This window comes from Orcinus orca, chromosome 17 (genome assembly GCF_937001465.1).
Source record: "Orcinus orca chromosome 17, mOrcOrc1.1, whole genome shotgun sequence".
NCBI classification, from domain to species: domain Eukaryota; kingdom Metazoa; phylum Chordata; class Mammalia; order Artiodactyla; family Delphinidae; genus Orcinus; species Orcinus orca.
The window spans coordinates 17,803,892-17,823,694 of record NC_064575.1 but is presented as its reverse complement, the minus strand read 5'-3'; the positions used below and the strand labels follow the sequence as shown (position 1 = coordinate 17,823,694).

Here is a 19,803-nt window from a genome sequence, read left to right as displayed (position 1 = left end):
CCCAAAAGAAAACACTGAAATACTTTTATGGTGGTTAGTAAATAGCCATTGCCCGCAGACCCCCAAAAGAATCTCCTTCTGTGGCCTCGGAATGCCCCCCACAGCTACCCATGATCTAACTACAGGTACCTGGCCCTTGGGGCAGGGAGCAACCAGGCCCTTGCTCCAGCACTGAGCAACTTCTGTTCTGCACAGTTGGTACCTGTGCCACATCCGTTGTTAAGTAAGTTTAGTGTCACCCCTGGGAAGAATCAAGGTAAATAATCAACTCTTCTGGTTCCCAATCCAGAGCTGTTCACATAGCACACTGCTTTTCAGAAGGACCGGAAAATAAACAAGTGAAAAAAAGAAAACAAGTGCTATGAAATTGTGTCTCCATAAAAGATAGACAGGTTTTGAAAAGGGCAAAGGGTATCCATCATCACCTCTTCAGTAGAGGTGTTCTTACCTTGAGGTTTACAAACTTCCACCAATGGATGGACTTCTGAGGGTCAGGTAACCCCCTAAAATACAATATTTTATGAGTATGAGCATTTTTCTGTGGAGTGGGTCCATGGTTTTCATTCGGTTTTTAAAGGGTTCCTCTTTTCCCGCAAAAGGATAACTTTCTAAGAGGTCTAGGGGAGAAGCAAGCAAGGACTGTGCTCAAGGTCTGCAGACCTGGGTGAAAGAATTCTTGACAGGGAGGAAAAGGAAAGCTGAGAAAGTGAAGACAAAGTTCTCCTGAGTCACAATCTTATCTACAAACCAGATATGTATATAAATCAATCATTTTTGACGTGTAAAGTAAGCCACGCAGAATAGGTCACATATACAAACCATCTGTTATTTTGTTAATTTTCATTGTCTCTTCTTAGGAGATCCACATGAAATGACTAGTTTAGATTCAAAATTATAAAAATAATACATTTTTGTAGATATGCTTTTTTTAAAGTATCACTCTAAATCATGAATTTGGAGTTTTCGATACTTTTTTTTGTGTGTGTGCGCCCCTGCGGTGTGTGGGATCTTAGTTCCTCGACCAGGGATTGAACCTGGGCCCAAAGCAGTGAAAGCACGGAGTCCTAACCACTGAACCGCCAGGGAATTCCCCTGATACTTTTTGAAATCCCATTTACAGCTCAGTTGGATTACATTAGCATTTTTAAATTGTTAACTAAAGCACCCCAGTATTTCTACAAAAATTACAATGAAACCAAGTTCCTTATTATACTTATAAAAGTGATTTTTTTTTTTTAACATCTTTATTGGGGTATAATTGCTTTACAATGGTGAAAGTGATTTTTTTTAAAACTCAAAATAGTACATCATGTCTATTGCATTTTATCTTAGACTTTTAAACATAGTATTTTTTTTTTTTTTTTGCGGTCCACGGGCCTCTCACTGTTGTGGCCTCTCCGGACGCGCAGGCTCAGCGGCCATGGCTCACGGGCCCAGCCGCTCCGCAGCATGTGGGATCTTCCCGGACCGGGGCACGAACCCATGTCCCCTGCATCGGCAGGCAGACTCTCAACCACTGCGCCACCAGGGAAGCCCTAAATATAGTATTTTAAACACATCATTTCAAATTTTGATTCCCTCTGATAGGTGCGTGGAATTTGACATCTGGAAAGAAAACTTGGAGATTTTACAGTCTGATTTACTCATTTTATTGATAAGGAAATAAACCCAGAGACATTAAGAGCCTTGACCAAGCTTGCTAATGACAGAGCTGGGATAAGAATACAAGCCTTGGATTCCTGGCCTGTTGCCTTTTCCAATCCAATAACCAAGCTGCTGGTTGCTAAACTGCCTCTGTTTCTCTGATGAGATCAGCCAGTGGGAGACTAAGAATAAACCACTCTGGGGAGACACAGACTCAAGTAAGGACTCGTCAGCTCTGCCTCTTCATCCTCCAACAAGCATATTCTCATAGGACTGCTCCTAACTCACCGGTCTACTGAATCACTAGAACTCAAGCATTCATAAATCACATGACATTATCAATATTGCAGGATTTGCCCATTGATCCCTTTGTGGGTCCTTTAAGAAATTAGACTATTTGGTTTCCCATATTTCTTCTTTTCTGCCAGAAAGTCCAGCTGCTTTTAGTCCCCTGTGTCACAGGCTCTGCCTTTTCCTTGGCAGGGAAGACCTCAGGCACATACACAGCTTGTGTACGTCCTGGTTTTTCTCTTCCAGGGAGATGGAGGTGGGGGTAGTTTGTGAGGTGAAGGAGAATCACTTCCTTGAACCTGATGGTCATTTCTAATTGCTATGGAAATTAAAAAATGAATATCATTATCAAATCTAACAAAGACAGCTATTATTCCTTAATATTATCTGATACCTATTTTCTGCTTAAATTTCTCCAGTTGTCTCCAAGATATCTTTATTTTTTAAGAGAGAACTTTTATTGTTTTTATTTTTTGGCTATGTTGGGTCTTTGTTGCTGCTCACGGGCTTTCTCTAGTTGAGGCGAACGGGGGCTACTCTTCATTGCGTTGCGTGGGGTTCTCATTGCGGTGGCTTCTCTTGTTGCAGAGCATAGGCTCTAGGCTTGCGGGCTTCAGTAGTTGTGGCGTGCGGGCTCAGTAGTTGTGGCTTGCGGGCTCTAGGGTGCAGGCTCCGTAGTTGTGGCGCACAGGCTTAGTTGCTCCACTGCATGTGGGATCTTCCTGGACCAGGGCTCGAACCTGTGTCCCCTGAACTGGCAGGTGGATTCTTAACCACTGCGCCACCAGGGAAGTCCGCGTATAGAGTTTATGAGAGCTCCACTTCCTCTCCTACTTTTGGAATTGTCAGGCATTTTGTCTTTTGCCTATCTGATAGGAAGCTCCACTCTGTAAAGAAATGAGATGTGTAAAAAACAAACAAAACAAAACAAAAACTGAAGAAATGAGATGTGAGCCTAGTCCTCAAACACTGTATAATCAATTGTTTTAGATATAAACATTTCATGCTTCCTGGAGATAATTATATGCTCCCGCCCCATCTGAAAGTGACTGTTTTAGCTCCTGAGTACATGAGGATCTTTTATATATCAATGAAAGAATGAAGAAGGTAGTGAGGTAATTATGTACTATTTACTATTTCCTGGAAAGATATGACTGGTACTGACTTTTCCCTCCTATGAAGATCCTCTTTAACACATATAAAATCCAAGGGACCAGATGTTGATTTTACTGTGAGGAGTATTAGGATTCCTGTAACCCTTTCTTCCTTATTAGTATTTGTCATGGCAGGTTGTTGATTCTGATGATGTCATAATGCTTTGTTTGTGGGGTCATCTAAAGACACATACCTTAGGAAGAATTGGCTTTTAAACAAAGGGAACCTTAGATGGTAAAACAATCGATTTTCTGAGATCATAGGGATAAAGATCTCCAGAAGAAAATATATCTGGAAAAGCTTTCCTCTTTCATGATATGAGTTTTACTCAGTTGAAATGTAGGCAACACAACTGGGCTGACACCTGATATGTTTCTGGATCATCCTTGGTTGCCGGAAGCCTGCAAACATTCCTCAAGGACACAGTCATTTTGCACAACAAAGGGAAAACCAGCCCATTTCTGGCAATCGGGTGGAAGTCTCAGAGGAAGAAAAGTATACCAATATAAATTCCTCTCTAGCGATGAAGAATAGGGTGTTTAGTATTATACCATAGAATAAGTAGGGTATTTTAAGGATCTTTTTTCCTTTTTTGAACACATTTTACCTTAGAGAATTTCACAGAGAACATAATGATCTAAAGAGTGGGAAGGATGATATCTTACATTGCTCTTATATTTAAATCTTACATAAATTTCTTAAAAGAACTCCAAGTTAATAAAATGACAGATTTTTAAGCTTTCATTCTGGTAAACTAAAAGCCTTCTACTCATGTATCAGCCACCTACATTTAAAAAAAAAAAAAACAGAACAGGAAGTGCAAGCATTTGGCTTCCATTTTCCTTTTATAAACCAATAACATCTTCAGTTCTATGTAGCTTCTGATAAATGTTGGCAGAACTGGTGCACTCCCAGAATAAATTCTGTGTACTCAGCTCTCCCTACTCATATACATCCCTAGGTGGAACGACCACAAAACTGCCCACTACAAAACAGGCTGAAGAGAAATCTGGATGTGACAGAAGGTATGTGTATATTATAGCGTGACACTGATACATTAAAAACAATTTCATGTCTAGGGTCAAATCTCTAACCAAGTGTCAGTGCCGTAACACTATAACTATTATTTATACACGTGAAGTTTCAAACAGAGGGGCTAGGGTAACGGGGCAGAAATTGCACACAAACAAAAGAAAAACTTCCAAATGTTCTCTTCCCCTTCAGGCAAGTTTCAGTTCCACAAGTCTACCCTTGCCTTTAAAATATCAAAGTGCTGTTCTGCCCTCAATTCTCATCCCGTTGTGCAAGGAAATCTGTGTCTCTCTTCCCCAAATTAGGAATATGAGAAGACTTCCAGGTCCGTAAAGACCAGAAAGTAGCCCTGCGGCAAGTTTTATCTTGTCCCAAAGCTGTGAAAGTGGGCATGGTAATGTGGAAGAAGCATCCGAATGGAAAAAAATCTGTAAACCATACACCTGTGGTTGGAAAAACAAAACAAAACAGAAAAAAAAACCCAAAACCCACGGATCTGGACATCAGGATCTCGAGGTATAGACAGAAAAAAGAGAACAATCGTGGCTCGGGTCAAAACCCGAGTAGCGTTTCCTAAGCGATCGGGGTAGCGAGTGGGGATCTTAGTGGAGGCTGGGGAGCTGGATGTGACCGAACGTACCGACACCGCCATTCACCGCGGCCGGGTCCGCGCCTCCCCCTCCGGACGCCTACTGCGCCAGCCAATCCCCTCGCGCACTCCCCTTCCCATTGGAGGCCCCGCCCCCCGCGCCCGGGATGCTGGGCCCCCGCGGCGTGACGCAAGCACGGCAGCTCCGCCCCCTGCGTCTCTGGCCTCGCCGGTCTTGGGGGGGATGGTTCTATCATGGCGTCAATGCAGGTAAGAGGAGTTTGCAGCATCTGGGCGGGCTCCGGAGCCACAGGGAGGATCCGAGCGTTTCGGCCGGGGGGGTGTCTGGGACTCTGGGCACCTGGGCCGGCTCCGGAGCGGCCCCGGTAGCCGGTCCTTCCCCAGCGTCCGGGCGTTGGGAGGGGTGAGAGGCGGCGAGAAGAAGGGGGTTTCTCGGTCGGTCGAAGCGGACACCAGCCGGCCGGGAAGTTGGGGGATAAAGAAGGCTAAGGGGAGGAAAGGGCGAAGTTTGATGTTCGCTCAGGGGCAGTGGTCTCGGAATCATCTCCAGCTCACCCGGACGGCTCCCGCTGGCCTGACCCCCGCCCCAGGGATGTCTTTTCCTCCGCGGTCCCCGGCTGGGCGGAAACAGCTGCTGTCGCCGTTGTCGCCGGGGCAGGGGCGGCCCTGAGAGGGGCTGAGTGTGGGGAGCTGAAAAGGCGTTCCCGGAGAAGGCGGCTGGCTGCAGAGGCGTTTCGCGGCCTCTGTTCAGGCCTCCCACGCCCGGCCTCCCTGGCCTGCTCGGCCCCTCGACTCCCCTTTTGACTCTTAGTCCTTTGCCCCAGGGGTACTTTCCTCTTTCAGCCTCCGCACTCTCAACGAACATACGTCCAGCAGCCCATTTTCTCACTCTCCCCGAAGCTGCAGTTAGCCCATCAAAGTCATTTGCCGCCTAATATGCAGTCTCCCCGAGAGACAAGTCACCAGCTCCCCATACCTCCCGGGATAGATAGCTCGCCCTCAAATCTTTTTATTTCCTACGGTGCCCCACCCTTGCGGTCGCGGTTAGGCTACAGCCTTTTACCCCTCTTTGCCAGATCTTTAGTGGAACCTTAGTTTGGTAGGAGGTGTTTTATTAACCCGTGTTGTATTTACCTGACTTGGCAATGCGTGGTTTTCTGGTTTTCCAACTTAATAGGCTCCTTTTTACCAAATCCAAGGAGTTTGATTTTTTTTCAGGCAAAGATGGCATCCACAGTTGCAGTTTTGTAGAGATTAACTCTGCATTATCTATAGCTTGCATTTAATTTACAGATGAAGACTAGCTCTGTCAAAACATAGGAAGAGAAGGCAGAACTCCCGTTTGGAGTGTCATCTGAGCGCTTTTTAGAGTTTTAACAACATCTTAAAGAAAGAGACCACGTTTTTCTTGGAAGGATTTTATGCTTTTGTTTCTAGAAGAATAAGCACGTTTCCCTGTCCCTTTTTTCCTCTTTTTAGGAGAGAAAAGTGCTTTTCTTTCATCTCTTCTCTTTTCTGAATCTTCTTCCTCTTCTGTGCACGTATTTGCTTCGCATTTACTTCTTTGCTTTTGTGTTGTCTGTCCCCTTTCAGCCTCTCCATTCAAGACTCTTTTTACTTTTGCTTCTCCCTCTGGACTTCCCTGCAGAATAGAAAAAGAAAACTGTATATAACGTTCCTAGTTGAAGAGATGTCATGAAGTAATCCAGAGAAAAAACAAGAACAATTTCAGGAAACATTATACTTTACCCTAATCTCCCCAGAGACGTTAGAGAAGTTTCATCATTTGGGCCAAAAAAGGAACTGTAGAACACTGTTGAACAGTAGATCAGCTATATGACCAATTTAAGATTATTTGTATTGAAAGATTAAAATCCACTATACTTGTGATTATATTTGGCAGGAGGATTATAGGGATAACTAATTTGCTGATTAGATTTAGACTTTTAGTGTCTGGAGAAGACAGATTTCAGTTTTTAAGAGAAAAAAACTTGAGTCGGTACAAAACAGTGTTGACAGTCTTGAATTTTACATGGCGGCTTAAGCAATGGAAACAATACTAGGCAGTGCAATACTGCGTTTTTCTGCATCCCAAGTACTACCTCTGACTGTCTTTTCATCCTTTATTCCTTTATGTCTTCTGATTAGAGGAATGGAAAACTGATGTTTCCTATTTTAATTAAAACTAAATTCTTCCTTTTATTTGTATTTTAAAAATACCTGATACAGATTTTCTGGTAGTATCTTTTTTATTAAAAATTTTTTTAATCGAAGCATAGTTGATATACAATAGTTTATGTTTCAGACATACAATATAATGATTCACAATTTTAAAGATTATACTCCATTTATAGTTATTAGGAAATATTGGCTATACTCCCTGTGCTGTACAATATATCCTTGTAGCTTATTTTATACATAGTAGTTTGTACGTGTTAACCCTGTCTCCCTATCTTGCTCCTCTCCCTTTCCCTCTCCAGTGTTAACCACTAGTTCTTTATATCTGTGAGTCTGTTTCTTTTTTGTTATATTCACTAGATTTACTTTTTAGATTCCACATGTAAGTGATACTGTACAGTATTTCTTTCTCTGACTGATTTTATTTCACTGAGCATAATACTCTCCAAGTCCATCTATGTTGTTGCAAATGGCAAAGTTTCATTCTTTTTTACAGCTGAGTAATATTTCATTATTTGTGTGTGTGTGTGTGCATGTGCGCACGCCAACATCTTATTTATATGTTCATCTGTTGATGGATACTTAGATTGCTTCCATATCTTAACAATTGTAAATAGTGCTGCTTTGAACATTAGAGTGCATGTATCTTTTACATTAGTGTTTTCGTTTTCTTCTGATATATACCCAGGAGTGGAATTGCTGGATCAAATAGTAGTTCTAATTTCTGTTTTCTGAGGACCCTCAATGCTATTTTTCATAGTGGCTGCACCAGTGTACATTCCCACCAACATTGTACAAGGGTTCCCTTTTCTTCACCTCCTTTTCTGGTAGTATCTTGAAAAATATTTTAATATAGATAAACTGAGCTTTTTGAAACACAACACTTTCTGTGTGGTTATTCTGTGTCTTAGAACAAAATTTTTTCCTGACCATCTTAATGGCAAAATTTAACTCCTCAAAACAAATAAATTATACATAAAACTACAGCTAAATTATGAAATTTGTTCATTCACTCATCAGTTATTTTTTTGAGGGCCCACTATGTGTCTGGTATTCATCTAGGTGCTGGGGATACAGCAGTGAACAAAAGCAGGCAAGATTTCTGCCCTTGTGAATGTAATAGTCTGGTTAGGGGTAATGGATAAGAAGAAAATATTTAAGTTAATCGCTATTATATTAGAAGGTGATAGTGCTATGGAGAAAAATTGTGGAAGGAGGTTAGGAAATATTTTTTGGATTTTAGTTTGAGTGCTTAGGAAAAAATAAGCTATACATGAATGCTGCTCTAACCATGTCCTTACCTAAAAAAGTTTTCAGTAGATTTCTTTATCTTAACCCGCACCAGGATATTATTGCTGATGAGGAGGTTACTTAAGCTGTAAGAGGAACTGTATTTTAAAAACATGCATATTATACAAATGTAACATAAGACTTGATTACTTACATTGATAAAAATAAATAAATGAATAAAACAAATTAGCCTTTAGGATCATCAGGATATCAAGTAAAGGTAGACTTTGAATTTCTTCTTTGGAGAGTATGTTGTTGTTTTATCTTTTTAAAAAAAATTTTATTGAAGTATAGTTTATTTACAGTGTGTTAATTTCAGGTGTACAGCACAATGATTCAGTTATACATTTATATATATCCTTTTTTAGATTCTTTTCGGAGAGTATGTATTTTAAAGTTGATGTTGTAACTACTGCAGTATACTCTATCAGTGCCTCTCAGCCTTTTTTTAGGCTGTGGCACACACAGAAAATACGTTTTGAATTGCACACCAGGGTGGGTGAGATTGTTGGAGGCTAGAAGCACCTGGCCAAGCAGTTCAGAGTGAAACACTGGGGATGAGGATCAGTATTCTGGTACACCTGTAATGCTGGGGAAGCTCTGCTCTGTAGTTTTGCTGGAGTTGTTCTTCAATATATAGTTGAAGATTGTGGTTTTCAGATTTATATGAGCCCTTTGAGATGTTCTTTCCCATTTTTTTCTTTTTCTTTTTTCTTCCTAGAACAAAGTCACAAATCACCAAGTAAGATATGATTAGATTATGTTTTAAGAAACCATTCTTTGAGAATGGTGGGTTCATGGTGATACTTAAAATTGGCAGGAGTTAGAGTAAAGAAATAGATTTACGTTTAATTTTGATGATTCTAGAATTCTTAAAATATTATGTGGAAAGTTGTCGATAACAAATTTTTAGATTTAGCATTTTCGGGACTTAGATAATTTGGTACAAACTTTCTATCCCCAAACTACAAAAGCATTATTAAAGTGAATTTTTATGTGATTCAAAACATTTCTTAAAAGTGTAGCAATATTAGGGTATTCTGTTTTCAGCTAAACCATAAAACAGTATTTTTTGTGTTATGTTTCTTTTTTCATTTTGTACATAATCTTTTTTTTCCCTATTGGCTCATTTCATAAAATAATTAATATTGCCTCCTGGATATTTCTGATTTTAGAATTTAGCTGTTTGATTCAGCCTTTATGTTAGAAGTTTTTAAGTATACCTGGTATACTTTTCTAATTTAACCATCTAGATTTACTGATGTAATGAACTACTTTTACCTTATGTCTTAAGATCTTAGAAAGTCAGTGTATAGTAGTTGATATTTGTCAATTCCAGAAATAGTGATATAATTGAAAGAAATGGTCAGTTGAATTACTCTTGCAGATTTTCTGCGTTATCTTCCTCTCTCTTACTTAATTGGGTCTCAGACTATTGACTGTTGACTTGACTAGATGGAAGGAGATTGAGATTTAGTAACAGGAGATGGATTATGAATGTGTGTTTTTTCTTAGATGAGTTAGAAATAATAAATTATTTTGGATTATTCACAACTCTGCATTGCTGTTTACTCAAATAATTGGTGTAGTGATTGAGAGAGGTAGAGTGTGGCCTCTTGCTGACATTATTGTTGTCATGTTACCTTGACAATTAGATTTCATATGACTGTTGACATCATTATGAAGGGTTACAGCATAATTAAAAGTTAGAAAACTGACTGTCATCATGGATCCTGAGGCTTACTGAGCACTGGAGACTTGGGGTGTATAGCTAGAATTACAGTATCTGAGAAGGTTGGCTAGGTACTCTGGCTAGGAATGGGGCTGACAGAGAGCTGTTGGAGCAAGTGCTGAAGGAAAAGGGGAACAGCATAGAGTAGAATTGACGGTGTTCTGTGTGAATGAGAAACATAAGTAGATAGTAGACTACATTGTGAACAAAAGCATAAAGTTGGGGTCATCATCTTAATTCTCAAAGCAGTCATTGTGGTATTTTTCTTTTTGCTATTAATCAATTACTACTTTACAAGATGCCTTCTATTTTTGTCCTAAAGTGTTGGTTTGGGTCTTTCATTTAACTTTTTAGGTCTCTTCCACTCCTCTGGGCCATAGATTCTATTAGAATAGGAAAAAAAAATCCTTTCTCACTGTTCCTTAAATGTGCACATAGTGACTACAGTAAATGCTTGTCAGTTACTTGACATAGCAAATTCTGCATTAATTTAGTTCTATTTTAGAGAAATCCAAAAAATTTCACAATTTGTTTGGAAACACAAACGATCCCGAATAGCCAAAGCAATCTTGAGAAAGAAAACGGAGCTGGAGGAATCAGGCTCCCTGACTTCAGACTATACAACAAAGCTACAGTAATCTAGACAGTATGGTACTGGCACAGAAATAGAAATATAGATCAGTGGAACAGGATAGAAAGCCCAGAGATAACCCATGCACATACGGTCACCTTATCTTTGATAAAGGAGGCAAGAATATACAATGGAGAAAAGACAGCCTCTTCAGTAAGTGGTGCTGGGAAAACTGGACAGCTACATGTAAAAGAATGAAATTAGAACACTCCCTAACACTGTATACAAAAATAAACTCAAAATGGATTAAAGACCTAAATGTAAGGCCAGACACTATAAAACTCTTAGAGGAAAACATAGGCAGAACACTCTAAGACATAAATCACAGCAGGATCCTTTCTGACCCACCTCTTAGAGAAATCTAGTAAGCAATTTTCTTATAGTAAGGTTGAATACCTATAAAGGAATAACAAAATTCATATTTATAATTACATGTGTATTCCCCCCAAAGTTTGATTATTTTCTTGATACATGTGTTTGCCATAACTTTGTTTTTGAAAGTATTTTCATTTTCTTCCTCTCTGGATTCTTATTCCAACCTTGTAAAATGGGAAGTCAGATAATCCCATTTCATTCTATTAGAGAGAAAGAGTGACTTTTGATAAGTAATCACTTACTTGGGAAGTGACTTACCCAAAATTTCATAGCAACTGAGTAGTGAAGCTGAATTGGAAACCAAGCTCTAAAATCTACTGATGCTGTTAAGTTGGAGGTAATGAACATTAACAAGTTTGGTATTGTTGAGAAATCATTTGGATAATTATTTAAATCTTCAGTCAAGAATTTAGCATTTACTAAAAAATATTTTATAGCTTCTATAGTTAAGAAAATGAGAGGAAAATATTCCTTATACTTTAAAATATAAAGTCACTTTATCAAAATTTTTACAAAGATTCTTTATGCATATACTTGTGCACTGAGTAAAATTATAATGGCAAATCTTTACTGTTCAAAGATAATCTTTATTAAGGAGAATTTTTAAAGGGGTGATCTGGCATTTTTCTGAAAATATACTTCTGCATAGTATTTATCTAAATTGAGCATTTGTTAGATGAATTTTATTGCATCTTTATATTATTGTCTGCTTCATTATTTTACCTACATAATACATTATCATGTTTGTCAGGTGTTTTAAGAATGTTTTTGTTTGATAGCCTTTATTTGGGAATGCAGTTTTTGGAGTACCAACAAATGGTGCATACCTTTGAGTTACTTTATTCTGAGAAAAACTGTAGTTTCATTCAGTTGCTTTTGTAAAACTTCATTAGAAAAACGTGCTCAGGATCTGGAATCAAAAGACCTGGATTCAGGTTCTGTTTCACTACATAACAGTTGTGTTACACAAAAATCAGTGTAGTGAAGTGGTTAAGACAAAAGTAGATTAACAGAGAGGTAAACATTTGTAAAACTCCTTTCTTGGTTTCCCTTCCCAAACTTGTTCTTTCTATAGTATTCCCCATGTGGTACATGGCAACTTCGTTCTTCCAGTTGTTCAGTCAGAAACCTTGGTTTCATCCCACTCCGTAGTCAAACCATCAGCAAATTCTATCCAGCTCTACCTTCAGAATAAATCCAGAATCCAACTCTCCGCTCTTCTGCATCATTACCTGATGTAAATCATCATCATCATCTGTCATCTGTATTATATCAACAGCTTCCTAACTGGTTTCTCTGCTTCTGCCCTTGTTCCCTTACAGTCTTTTCTCAACTCATCAGATTCTTTCAAAACAAAAGTCAAATGTCACTTCACTCACATCCTTACTGTGGCTTCCCTGTTGTACTCAGAATATAATCCAAAATCCCTGTTAATGACCATTGCCCCACCCTCCTCACTTCTCTACAGCCTTATGGGCCTCCTTGCTATCTTTGCCCCTGTTATTTCCTCTGCTTGGAGTGCTCTTCTCCACATATCTGATGGCTCACTTCCTTTTTTTTAATCTCAGATCTTTGTTCAAATGTAGTTTTCTCAGAGAAGCCTTCCTTGATCACCCAGTACAAAACAGTCCTTCCACTGTGGCACTTGCAGTGCCCCTTTCCCTGCTAAATTTCATCTTCATATCCCTAACATATTGTTAATTAATATACTATTTCTCCTGGACATACCCCAGTGCCTGGCATGTAGTAGGGCCTCAGTAAATGTCAATGGAATAAGCACAGCTTTTGGATTCAGATAAACTTGGTTTGAATTCTAGCTTTGCCATTTAATATCTGTGTAACCTTTTTTTAACCCATCCTATGGGGTAAAATTACAAATTACTTCATGTTATAGACCTTTGGAATTGTTTGTGAGTTATATCTTGTAATTCTATAGACCTCTTATTTTAAACTACCTCTATCAAGTACTCACTTTAAAAAAATTTTGATTCCTGGTCCTGTGTTGGCTACCAATGGAAAAAAACAAATTTCCTTTATATGAAGCCTCTCCTTGTATTTACACACCACAGGAAGGAGAGAGGAAGTATGATTTCTAATTAGCATGTATTCTTTGCCAATCTTCTTCAGAATTTGAGAGTTAGCCAAGTAAAATTTTGAGCCTCTTACATCAGTTTTACATGGCATGTTCAGTTTTTTTATTTTTTTTTGGCCGCGCCACATGGCATGCTGGATCTTAGTTCCCTGACCAGGGGTGGAACCCATGCCCCCTGCAGTGGAAGAGCAGAGTCCCAACCACTGGACCGCCAGGGAAGTCCCAATTTTTTTCTTTTTTTAATTGAAATATAACTCACATATCATAAAACAACCTTTTTTTAAAAGTATAAAATTCAGTGGTTTTCAAAATACATTCACAGCCATTGTCACTAAAAGAATATACTCACAAAGTCACCCCCAAAAGAAACCCCATACCCATTAGCAGTCAGTCTGTTCCCAGTGTATCATGTTATCCTGTCCCCCACGTCCCCACCTCCACCCTTGGAAATCCCTAATTTGTTTTCTATCTTTATAGATGTGTCTATTTGGGGCATTTCATATAAATGGAATCATACAATATGTGGTCTTTGGGACTGGCTTCTTTCACTCAGCATAATGTTTTTGAGGTTCGTCTATATTGTAGCTTGTATCAGTACTTCATTCATTTTTAGGCTGAGTAATAGTCCATTTTATGGTTATACATACCACAGTTTGTTTATCCGTCAGTTAATTGACATTTGGTTTGTTTCCTGTTCCCATCTGTTAATTGACTGTATTATTTCTGCTTTTCTTTTTTTTGAATAATGCTGCTATGGGTATTTATGAACATGTTTTTGTATGGACATGTTTTACTTGTCTTAGGTATATACCTAGGAGTGGAATTGCTGAGTCATTTGGTAACTCTTATGTTTAATTTTTTAAGAAACTGCCAGATGTTTCCGTGGCAGCTACACTATTTTACATTCCCACGAGCAGTATGCAGAGGTCCCAGTATCTACATATTCTGGCTAATATTTGTTGTCCATTTTAAAAATTATAGCCATCTTAGTGGGCGTGAAGTGGTATCTCATTGTGGTTTTGATTTGCATTTCCCTAATGACTAATGTTGGACATCTTTTCTTGTGCTTATTGGTACATTTCTTGGAGAAATGTCTATTTAAATCCTTTGCCATTTAAAAAGATAAGTTATCCTTTTATTGTTGAGTTGTAAGAGTTCTTTATATATTCTGAATTTATCAGACATGAGATTTGCAGATATTCTCCTATGTGAGCTGTGTTTGCACATTCTTCATGGTATCCTTTAAAGCACAAGTATTTTTAATTATGATGGAGTCCAGTTTATTCTTTGGTCATTTGTACTTTTGTTTTCATATCTAAGAAATCATTACTTAATTCAAAGTCATGAAGACATACTTTATTATACCTCTCTTCTTCTGAGAGTGTTATAGTTTTAGCTCTTACATTTATGTCTGATTCATTTTGAGTTAACTTTTGTATATGGTCTGAGGCATATTTAGCTTTTATAGCATTAATATGGCAGGTTGTTTTCTTTTTGAAGTTGTATAGGTCCAAGATGAGAGTCCATCAGGTTTGATAATATCCTGCTGGATTCAACTTATTTCTCTTGGTGAGTGGAGCTTTTAGCTCTTTTTCAGATAAGAATTTATATTGCAGCCCTACTACTAAAAAATGTGATTATAATCCTGATAAACTATTACTGAGAATATTTATGTATTCATATATCGGCTTTTATTATAATTGAAATAGACACACGAACTTTGGTTTATAGACTTGCAAAAAGCATTGAGCCATTGGGCATTTTAGAGGTCATCTAGTCCAACCATCGTACCTTTAAATCATTGCTGTGTTTTGTGATTAGAGCTAGTTGATAAAATGATTACTTTTGTACTGCATGAAAGGAAGCTATATTGAGCAAATTGATATATAGTTTTTTTAGTATATAGATTTGATATGAGAAAAATTGTTATATTTCCTTAAATAGGAAAACCAATTTAAGGATTTTAGTGGAGAAAATTATGTAGCTGGGCATATTGGTGCCATCTTTGCTCTTTATGTTGCTGGAAACCTCAAATTCCTATCTTTATAACAGTTAGTTTGAGCTACTTGATTTGATATTTCTACAGTCTGTCCACATTATTCATGAATTCTGTATTTGTGAATCCACCTACTTGTAAAATTTATTTGTAACCCTAAAATCGATTTCATGGTGGTTTTGTGGTGATTTGTACACATGTGCAGAGTGGGAAGATTTGAGTTGCTGACGTGCATGTTGCAGCTCAGGTAAAACAGGGCAACTTTGCAGCTGTCATACAATAAACAAGTGTCCTTTCTTGGATCTGTTTAGTGCCACTTCCTTTCACATGTTGCTTTTAGTGATTTCACTGTTTAAAGTGGCCCCCAAGCATAGTACTGGAGTACTATTCGGTGTTCCTAGTTGCAAGAAGACTGATGTGTCTTGTGTAGAAAATATGTGTGTTAGATAACCTTCATTCAGGCATGTACTGTTGCCCTTGGGTTCAGTGTTACTGAATAAACAATATATATTAAGAACTCCAAACAGGAACGCACACAAATTAAGGTTGAATGTATGAATGTGAGTGGAGGATCACAGAAACCTAACCCTGTATTTCCCCTAGGAACAGTGTTTCACTGTTTGCAAATTAAGTATTTGCTGTGACTTTACAGAATGTAACTACTGTGAATAATGAGAGTTGACTGTATTTTGATTTAAATTTCAGTCCACCTTTGATTTGAAATGTACTGAAGCCAGGTTAAAACTGGCAAAATGTAATGTTACTACATTCAGGTTCCTTGTTTGCCTTTTTCCATTTTCTACTGTAGATAAGTACCGTCCCCCAGTTTTTTTCTTGAGTTACCCACACAATCCAAGTTAGTGGTTTTCAATGTTGGCATTATATTGAAGACACCTGGTGAGCTTTAAAAACAACAGCTATCCCCCGAGATTGATTAATTGGTCTGGCAGCATCTTGGGTATTGGAATTTTTCTCAGCTCCTTGCTAAGTCTGATTTGCAACCAAAGTTGAGAACTCAGCTACAATGGGAGAATTTAGCTGTGCAAATTATGTAAATTGGATAAGATATAATAAATCTCCAGATTTACGTTTCAGGAGATGGTAGACATTTCAAAGTTGATACTTCTGGAGAGATCTTTTTAAAAACCAAATTTGAGACTATTAAAATGTTTACGTTTCTGGCTGTTTACATGATCACAGTTCTATCAAAGAACATCCATTTTCTGTACATATCAGAGCAAATGTTGACTGCCTTTTCAATTTTTGTGAAATCTCTTGTTTGGTGGCCATTTTATACAAAGAACGTATCTGCCCTGAGAGTTCTCTGTGGAGGAGGATTAGTAAACAAAGTACATTAATATGCTGCTGCTGGGTGGTCTTCTAGGCTTAGTTATGAGCTTAGTGATTCTTCTGTGCCAGTTGTCTACCTAGACAAACTTACAAATTTTATATCAGAAATCTTTGGAGTTGAATATGAATAATTTCAGTCTTAAGAGTTTTTTTGTTTTAGTTTGGTTTGGTTGTTTTTGATTGTTTTAAATAATCTTAGGAGGCCTGTATTAAAATGTGAATAGCCCTTGGAATGTTAGTCTTGCTTTTAGTCTTTTGGCCGTTATTGTTGTTACCCCATGCAGCTCCCATTTTAGGCCTATGCTGAGAGCTTTTTGTCAGTCTGTTAAAATCACTGAGAATCAGGCTGTTTATGATTCTGGGTCCTGGGTCTATCTTTCCTGTCTTTAGGCTGAACTGGACATTGCTGCAAATTTGTAGATTCTGTCAGTAGCCTTTTCCTGTTATGAATACTTAATCTTTTTACTCACTTTTTAATAGTGAGCTTCCACTTTGAATTCTGGTATTTTCACAGTTCTCAGTCTTGTCTTTTCATTGTTTCTGAGATTTTTTTTTAAACTTATCTAGCTAACTTACCTAGTTAGTCCTTCTACTCTTTGTCTGTCTTCTTGTTTATTTATTTTTTAAAACTTTTGGCTGTGTTGGGTCTTCGTTGCTGCGCGCAGGCTTTCTCTAGTTGCCGCAAGCGGGGTCTACTCTTCGTTGGGGTGTGCGGGCTTCTCATGGTGGTGGCTTCTCTTGTTGCGGAGCATGGGCTCCAGGTGCTCGGGCTTTAGTGGTTGTGGCATGAAGTCTCAGTAGGTGTGGCACGCAGGCTCTAGAGCGCAGGCCCAGTAGTTGTGGTGCACGGGCTTAGTTGCTCCACGGCATGTGGGATCTTCCCGGTCCAGGGGTCGAACCCGTGTCCCCTGCATTGGCAGGCGGACTCCCAACCACTGTGCCACCAGGGAAGTCCCTGTACTTTTTGAATTCAGATTTTACTCGAAATCCCCATTAGTTCTTTAAGTCTTTATATCTGGCATCATGAATCCACCAAACTTAGCCTCAGTCTCACAGCTGTATACACTTTTTCTTACCTTGTGTGCCCTCACAGCACCTTTTACCTCTTTCATAGGATTTTTCACTTCTGCCTGTACTTACTATAAAGGTACTTTATTAGATTTTTAAGTCACTAAGGGCAGTGTGCTACTAGTAGTAAGCACTCAGGTGTTTTCTGAGTAAATAAATAGAACAGCAACTCAAGTAAATACTTTTTTCAAAATAGGTCAGAAGTGATATCAAAACATTGCTTTTTTTGCCCTATCTCTGATTCCTTTGATGTCTGTCTTTTGCTTCAGCTTCTGCCCTGGCCCGATTAAAGAAACTAAAGAATTGAATCGAATAGGAAAAAGTATATAGTATTTTAAAATTAATGTTCATTTCCTGTTAATTATATACATCTCTTTCAACTAGATTAATATTTGGTTTGTAATTCTTTCACTTTGGACATAATGCTTCAATGGAAGTCTTCTTTCTTTTTTTTCCTTATGGTAGGTTTTTTCCTTAAGCTTCGAGTCTACAACGCTTATTTTGACAGCAAATAATTTTAGGTCTTGCTTCATTGAGACTAAAATTATGTGATTGCTCTCTCCCTAAGTCCAAATATGTTGTGTCTCAGGATACTTCTCATTCCTGAAATTGTATTCCTTTTCTAAATGTTTTATTCCTAGGGTGTGTCTGGGTGTGGATCTGTTTGTGCATGTGGGAGGAGGAGGTATGAGGTTTTATTGGGTGGAGGGGTTTTGGTATAGGGAGTTTGTGATTGATTCTTTCAGATGTAGCAGAGGACAGAACATCTGTTGATGGTCTGTGAAGTGTAGACTGGGCTTACTGATAAGCGTTATTACCCATAAACATAGTATTGACTTAAAGAAAGCCATAAAACATAAGAGTTATGAGTTTAAATTTTATTCATGGTCTCACTGAGGACTATAGCCCAGGACATAGCCACTCAGTTAGCTCTGAGGAAACTGCTCGAAAGAGGCAGGGGAGAAGCCAATTTATATATGATTTTTGGCTAGGAAATACATGCAGTCAAGCATACATCTTGGTAAAAGATTACTGTTAATCACCGAGAACAGATATCTCAAGTGAATGATTTTAGTGCTTTTCTGTGTATGGGGAAGATACAAGCATCTGGGATCATTGAAATTCTTCCTGAGATATGCATCTATATGTAAGGGCCTGTTTATCCAAAGCTCAGAGTTCCTTATCCTGTTTTTCACTCTGAGTTCCTCTCACGTTGTACTGTTGGTGGGCAACTGCAGTGGGTTACTACTTAACTCTTGTAGAACTGGGTGGTGAGCAACAAGCACTCTTTGTTCTTTATCTGTGGTAGTGACAGTTTTTTCAAAGTGACAGAGCTTTACTTCAGATTTTTTCAATTTAAATTATAATGGAAGAAATTGGTCAATTTGGAATACTTCTACCAAAAAGCATAAAAAACAACCCTTACAAGGATATAGATGTCTGGCTTAATCCTTGCAAGCCTCTAGTTTTCATAAATTTGATGACAGTGATTGAAGTACCAGAGGAAACTAAGACAAGTTAATGGTGATGGCTTGGAAAGGATTATCTGTGATCCTGAATAGCAAAAGTGGTGTGAATAGGTGTTACTTCTTCCTTTTTTTCTCAGCACCTATTCTAAAATTGACTGTTGTATCTGATTGTGACTGAAACCAGATTTTTCTATTTAAGATACATTGAATTTTTTTTTTTTTCTGGCTTGTGGGATTGAACCCGGACCACCACAGTGAAAGCCCGGAATCCTAACCACTAGGCCACCAGGGAGCTCCCCCATTAATGTTTTTTATTATCTTATTTTAGATCCTCATAAACTGGCAAAAATTAAGACTAAATTATTAAAAATTCAGCAGCCCTTGTTTTTGTAATTGAAAAAAACAATTGAAAGGTAAATTGATAATTTCTTAAACTGACAATGTAGGATGCCAAAATTGATTTTTTTTTTTTTTTTTTTTTGGCGGTACGCAGGCCTCTCACTGTTGTGGCCTCTTCCATTGCGGAGCACAGGCTCCGGACACGCAGGCTCAGCGGCCATGGCTCATGGGCCCAGCCGCTCCATGGTGTGTGGGATCCTCCCAGACCTGGGCACGAACCCGTGTCCCCTGCATTGGCAGGCGGACTCCCAACCACTGCGCCACCAGGGAAGCTCGTGATTTTATAAGTCAATCATTTATACTTTCATATTTCTTCATTCTTTATTAGAATGAAACTTGGTATAAATACATTTTATATTCTCTTTATTGTTTTAATAAACTGAGTTTTACGTTGCTGTCTGAAAAAAACGAGTTGTTGGTTTTTAAAAAAAAAATTAAATCCTAATGGCCTTGTATTTCTAGAGATTTTACATATTAATGTTAAAGAAGTT

At 38.4% G+C, this 19,803-nt stretch overlaps 2 protein-coding genes across 7 annotated transcripts in view; one reads left to right on the top strand and one right to left on the bottom strand.

Annotated features, from left to right (window-relative positions):
• Positions 1-1,633: 1,633 nt before the first annotated feature.
• Positions 1,634-5,707, bottom strand: LOC117196892 (translation initiation factor IF-2-like). 5 transcript variants are annotated; one of them, XR_004477310.2, is made up of 3 exons: positions 4,763-5,707; positions 3,284-3,570; positions 1,634-2,822 (listed from the first exon to the last, which is right to left on the bottom strand). XR_004477310.2 is itself a non-coding variant. In XM_049700380.1 (2 exons), exons 1-2 carry the CDS (start codon positions 5,595-5,597, stop codon positions 3,517-3,519), a joined length of 579 nt encoding a protein of 192 aa, XP_049556337.1. In that variant the 5' UTR covers positions 5,598-5,707; the 3' UTR covers positions 1,634-3,516. The 5 variants fall into 5 exon arrangements, 1 of the variants encoding a protein (XP_049556337.1); XR_007472559.1 differs by having other exon boundaries at positions 3,455-3,570; positions 5,073-5,707; XR_007472557.1 differs by having other exon boundaries at positions 1,634-3,570.
• The window catches only part of UBE2W (ubiquitin conjugating enzyme E2 W), a 76,104-nt gene continuing 61,178 nt past the window's right edge, over positions 4,878-19,803 (top strand). The window contains exon 1 of one of the 2 annotated variants that reach the window (XM_004280566.3): positions 4,878-4,981. In XM_004280566.3, coding sequence (XP_004280614.1) covers positions 4,967-4,981 — 15 coding nt within the window. In that variant the 5' untranslated portion in view covers positions 4,878-4,966. The remainder of the gene's footprint in view (positions 4,982-19,803) is intronic. The other variant, XM_049700381.1, reaches the window with a different exon arrangement.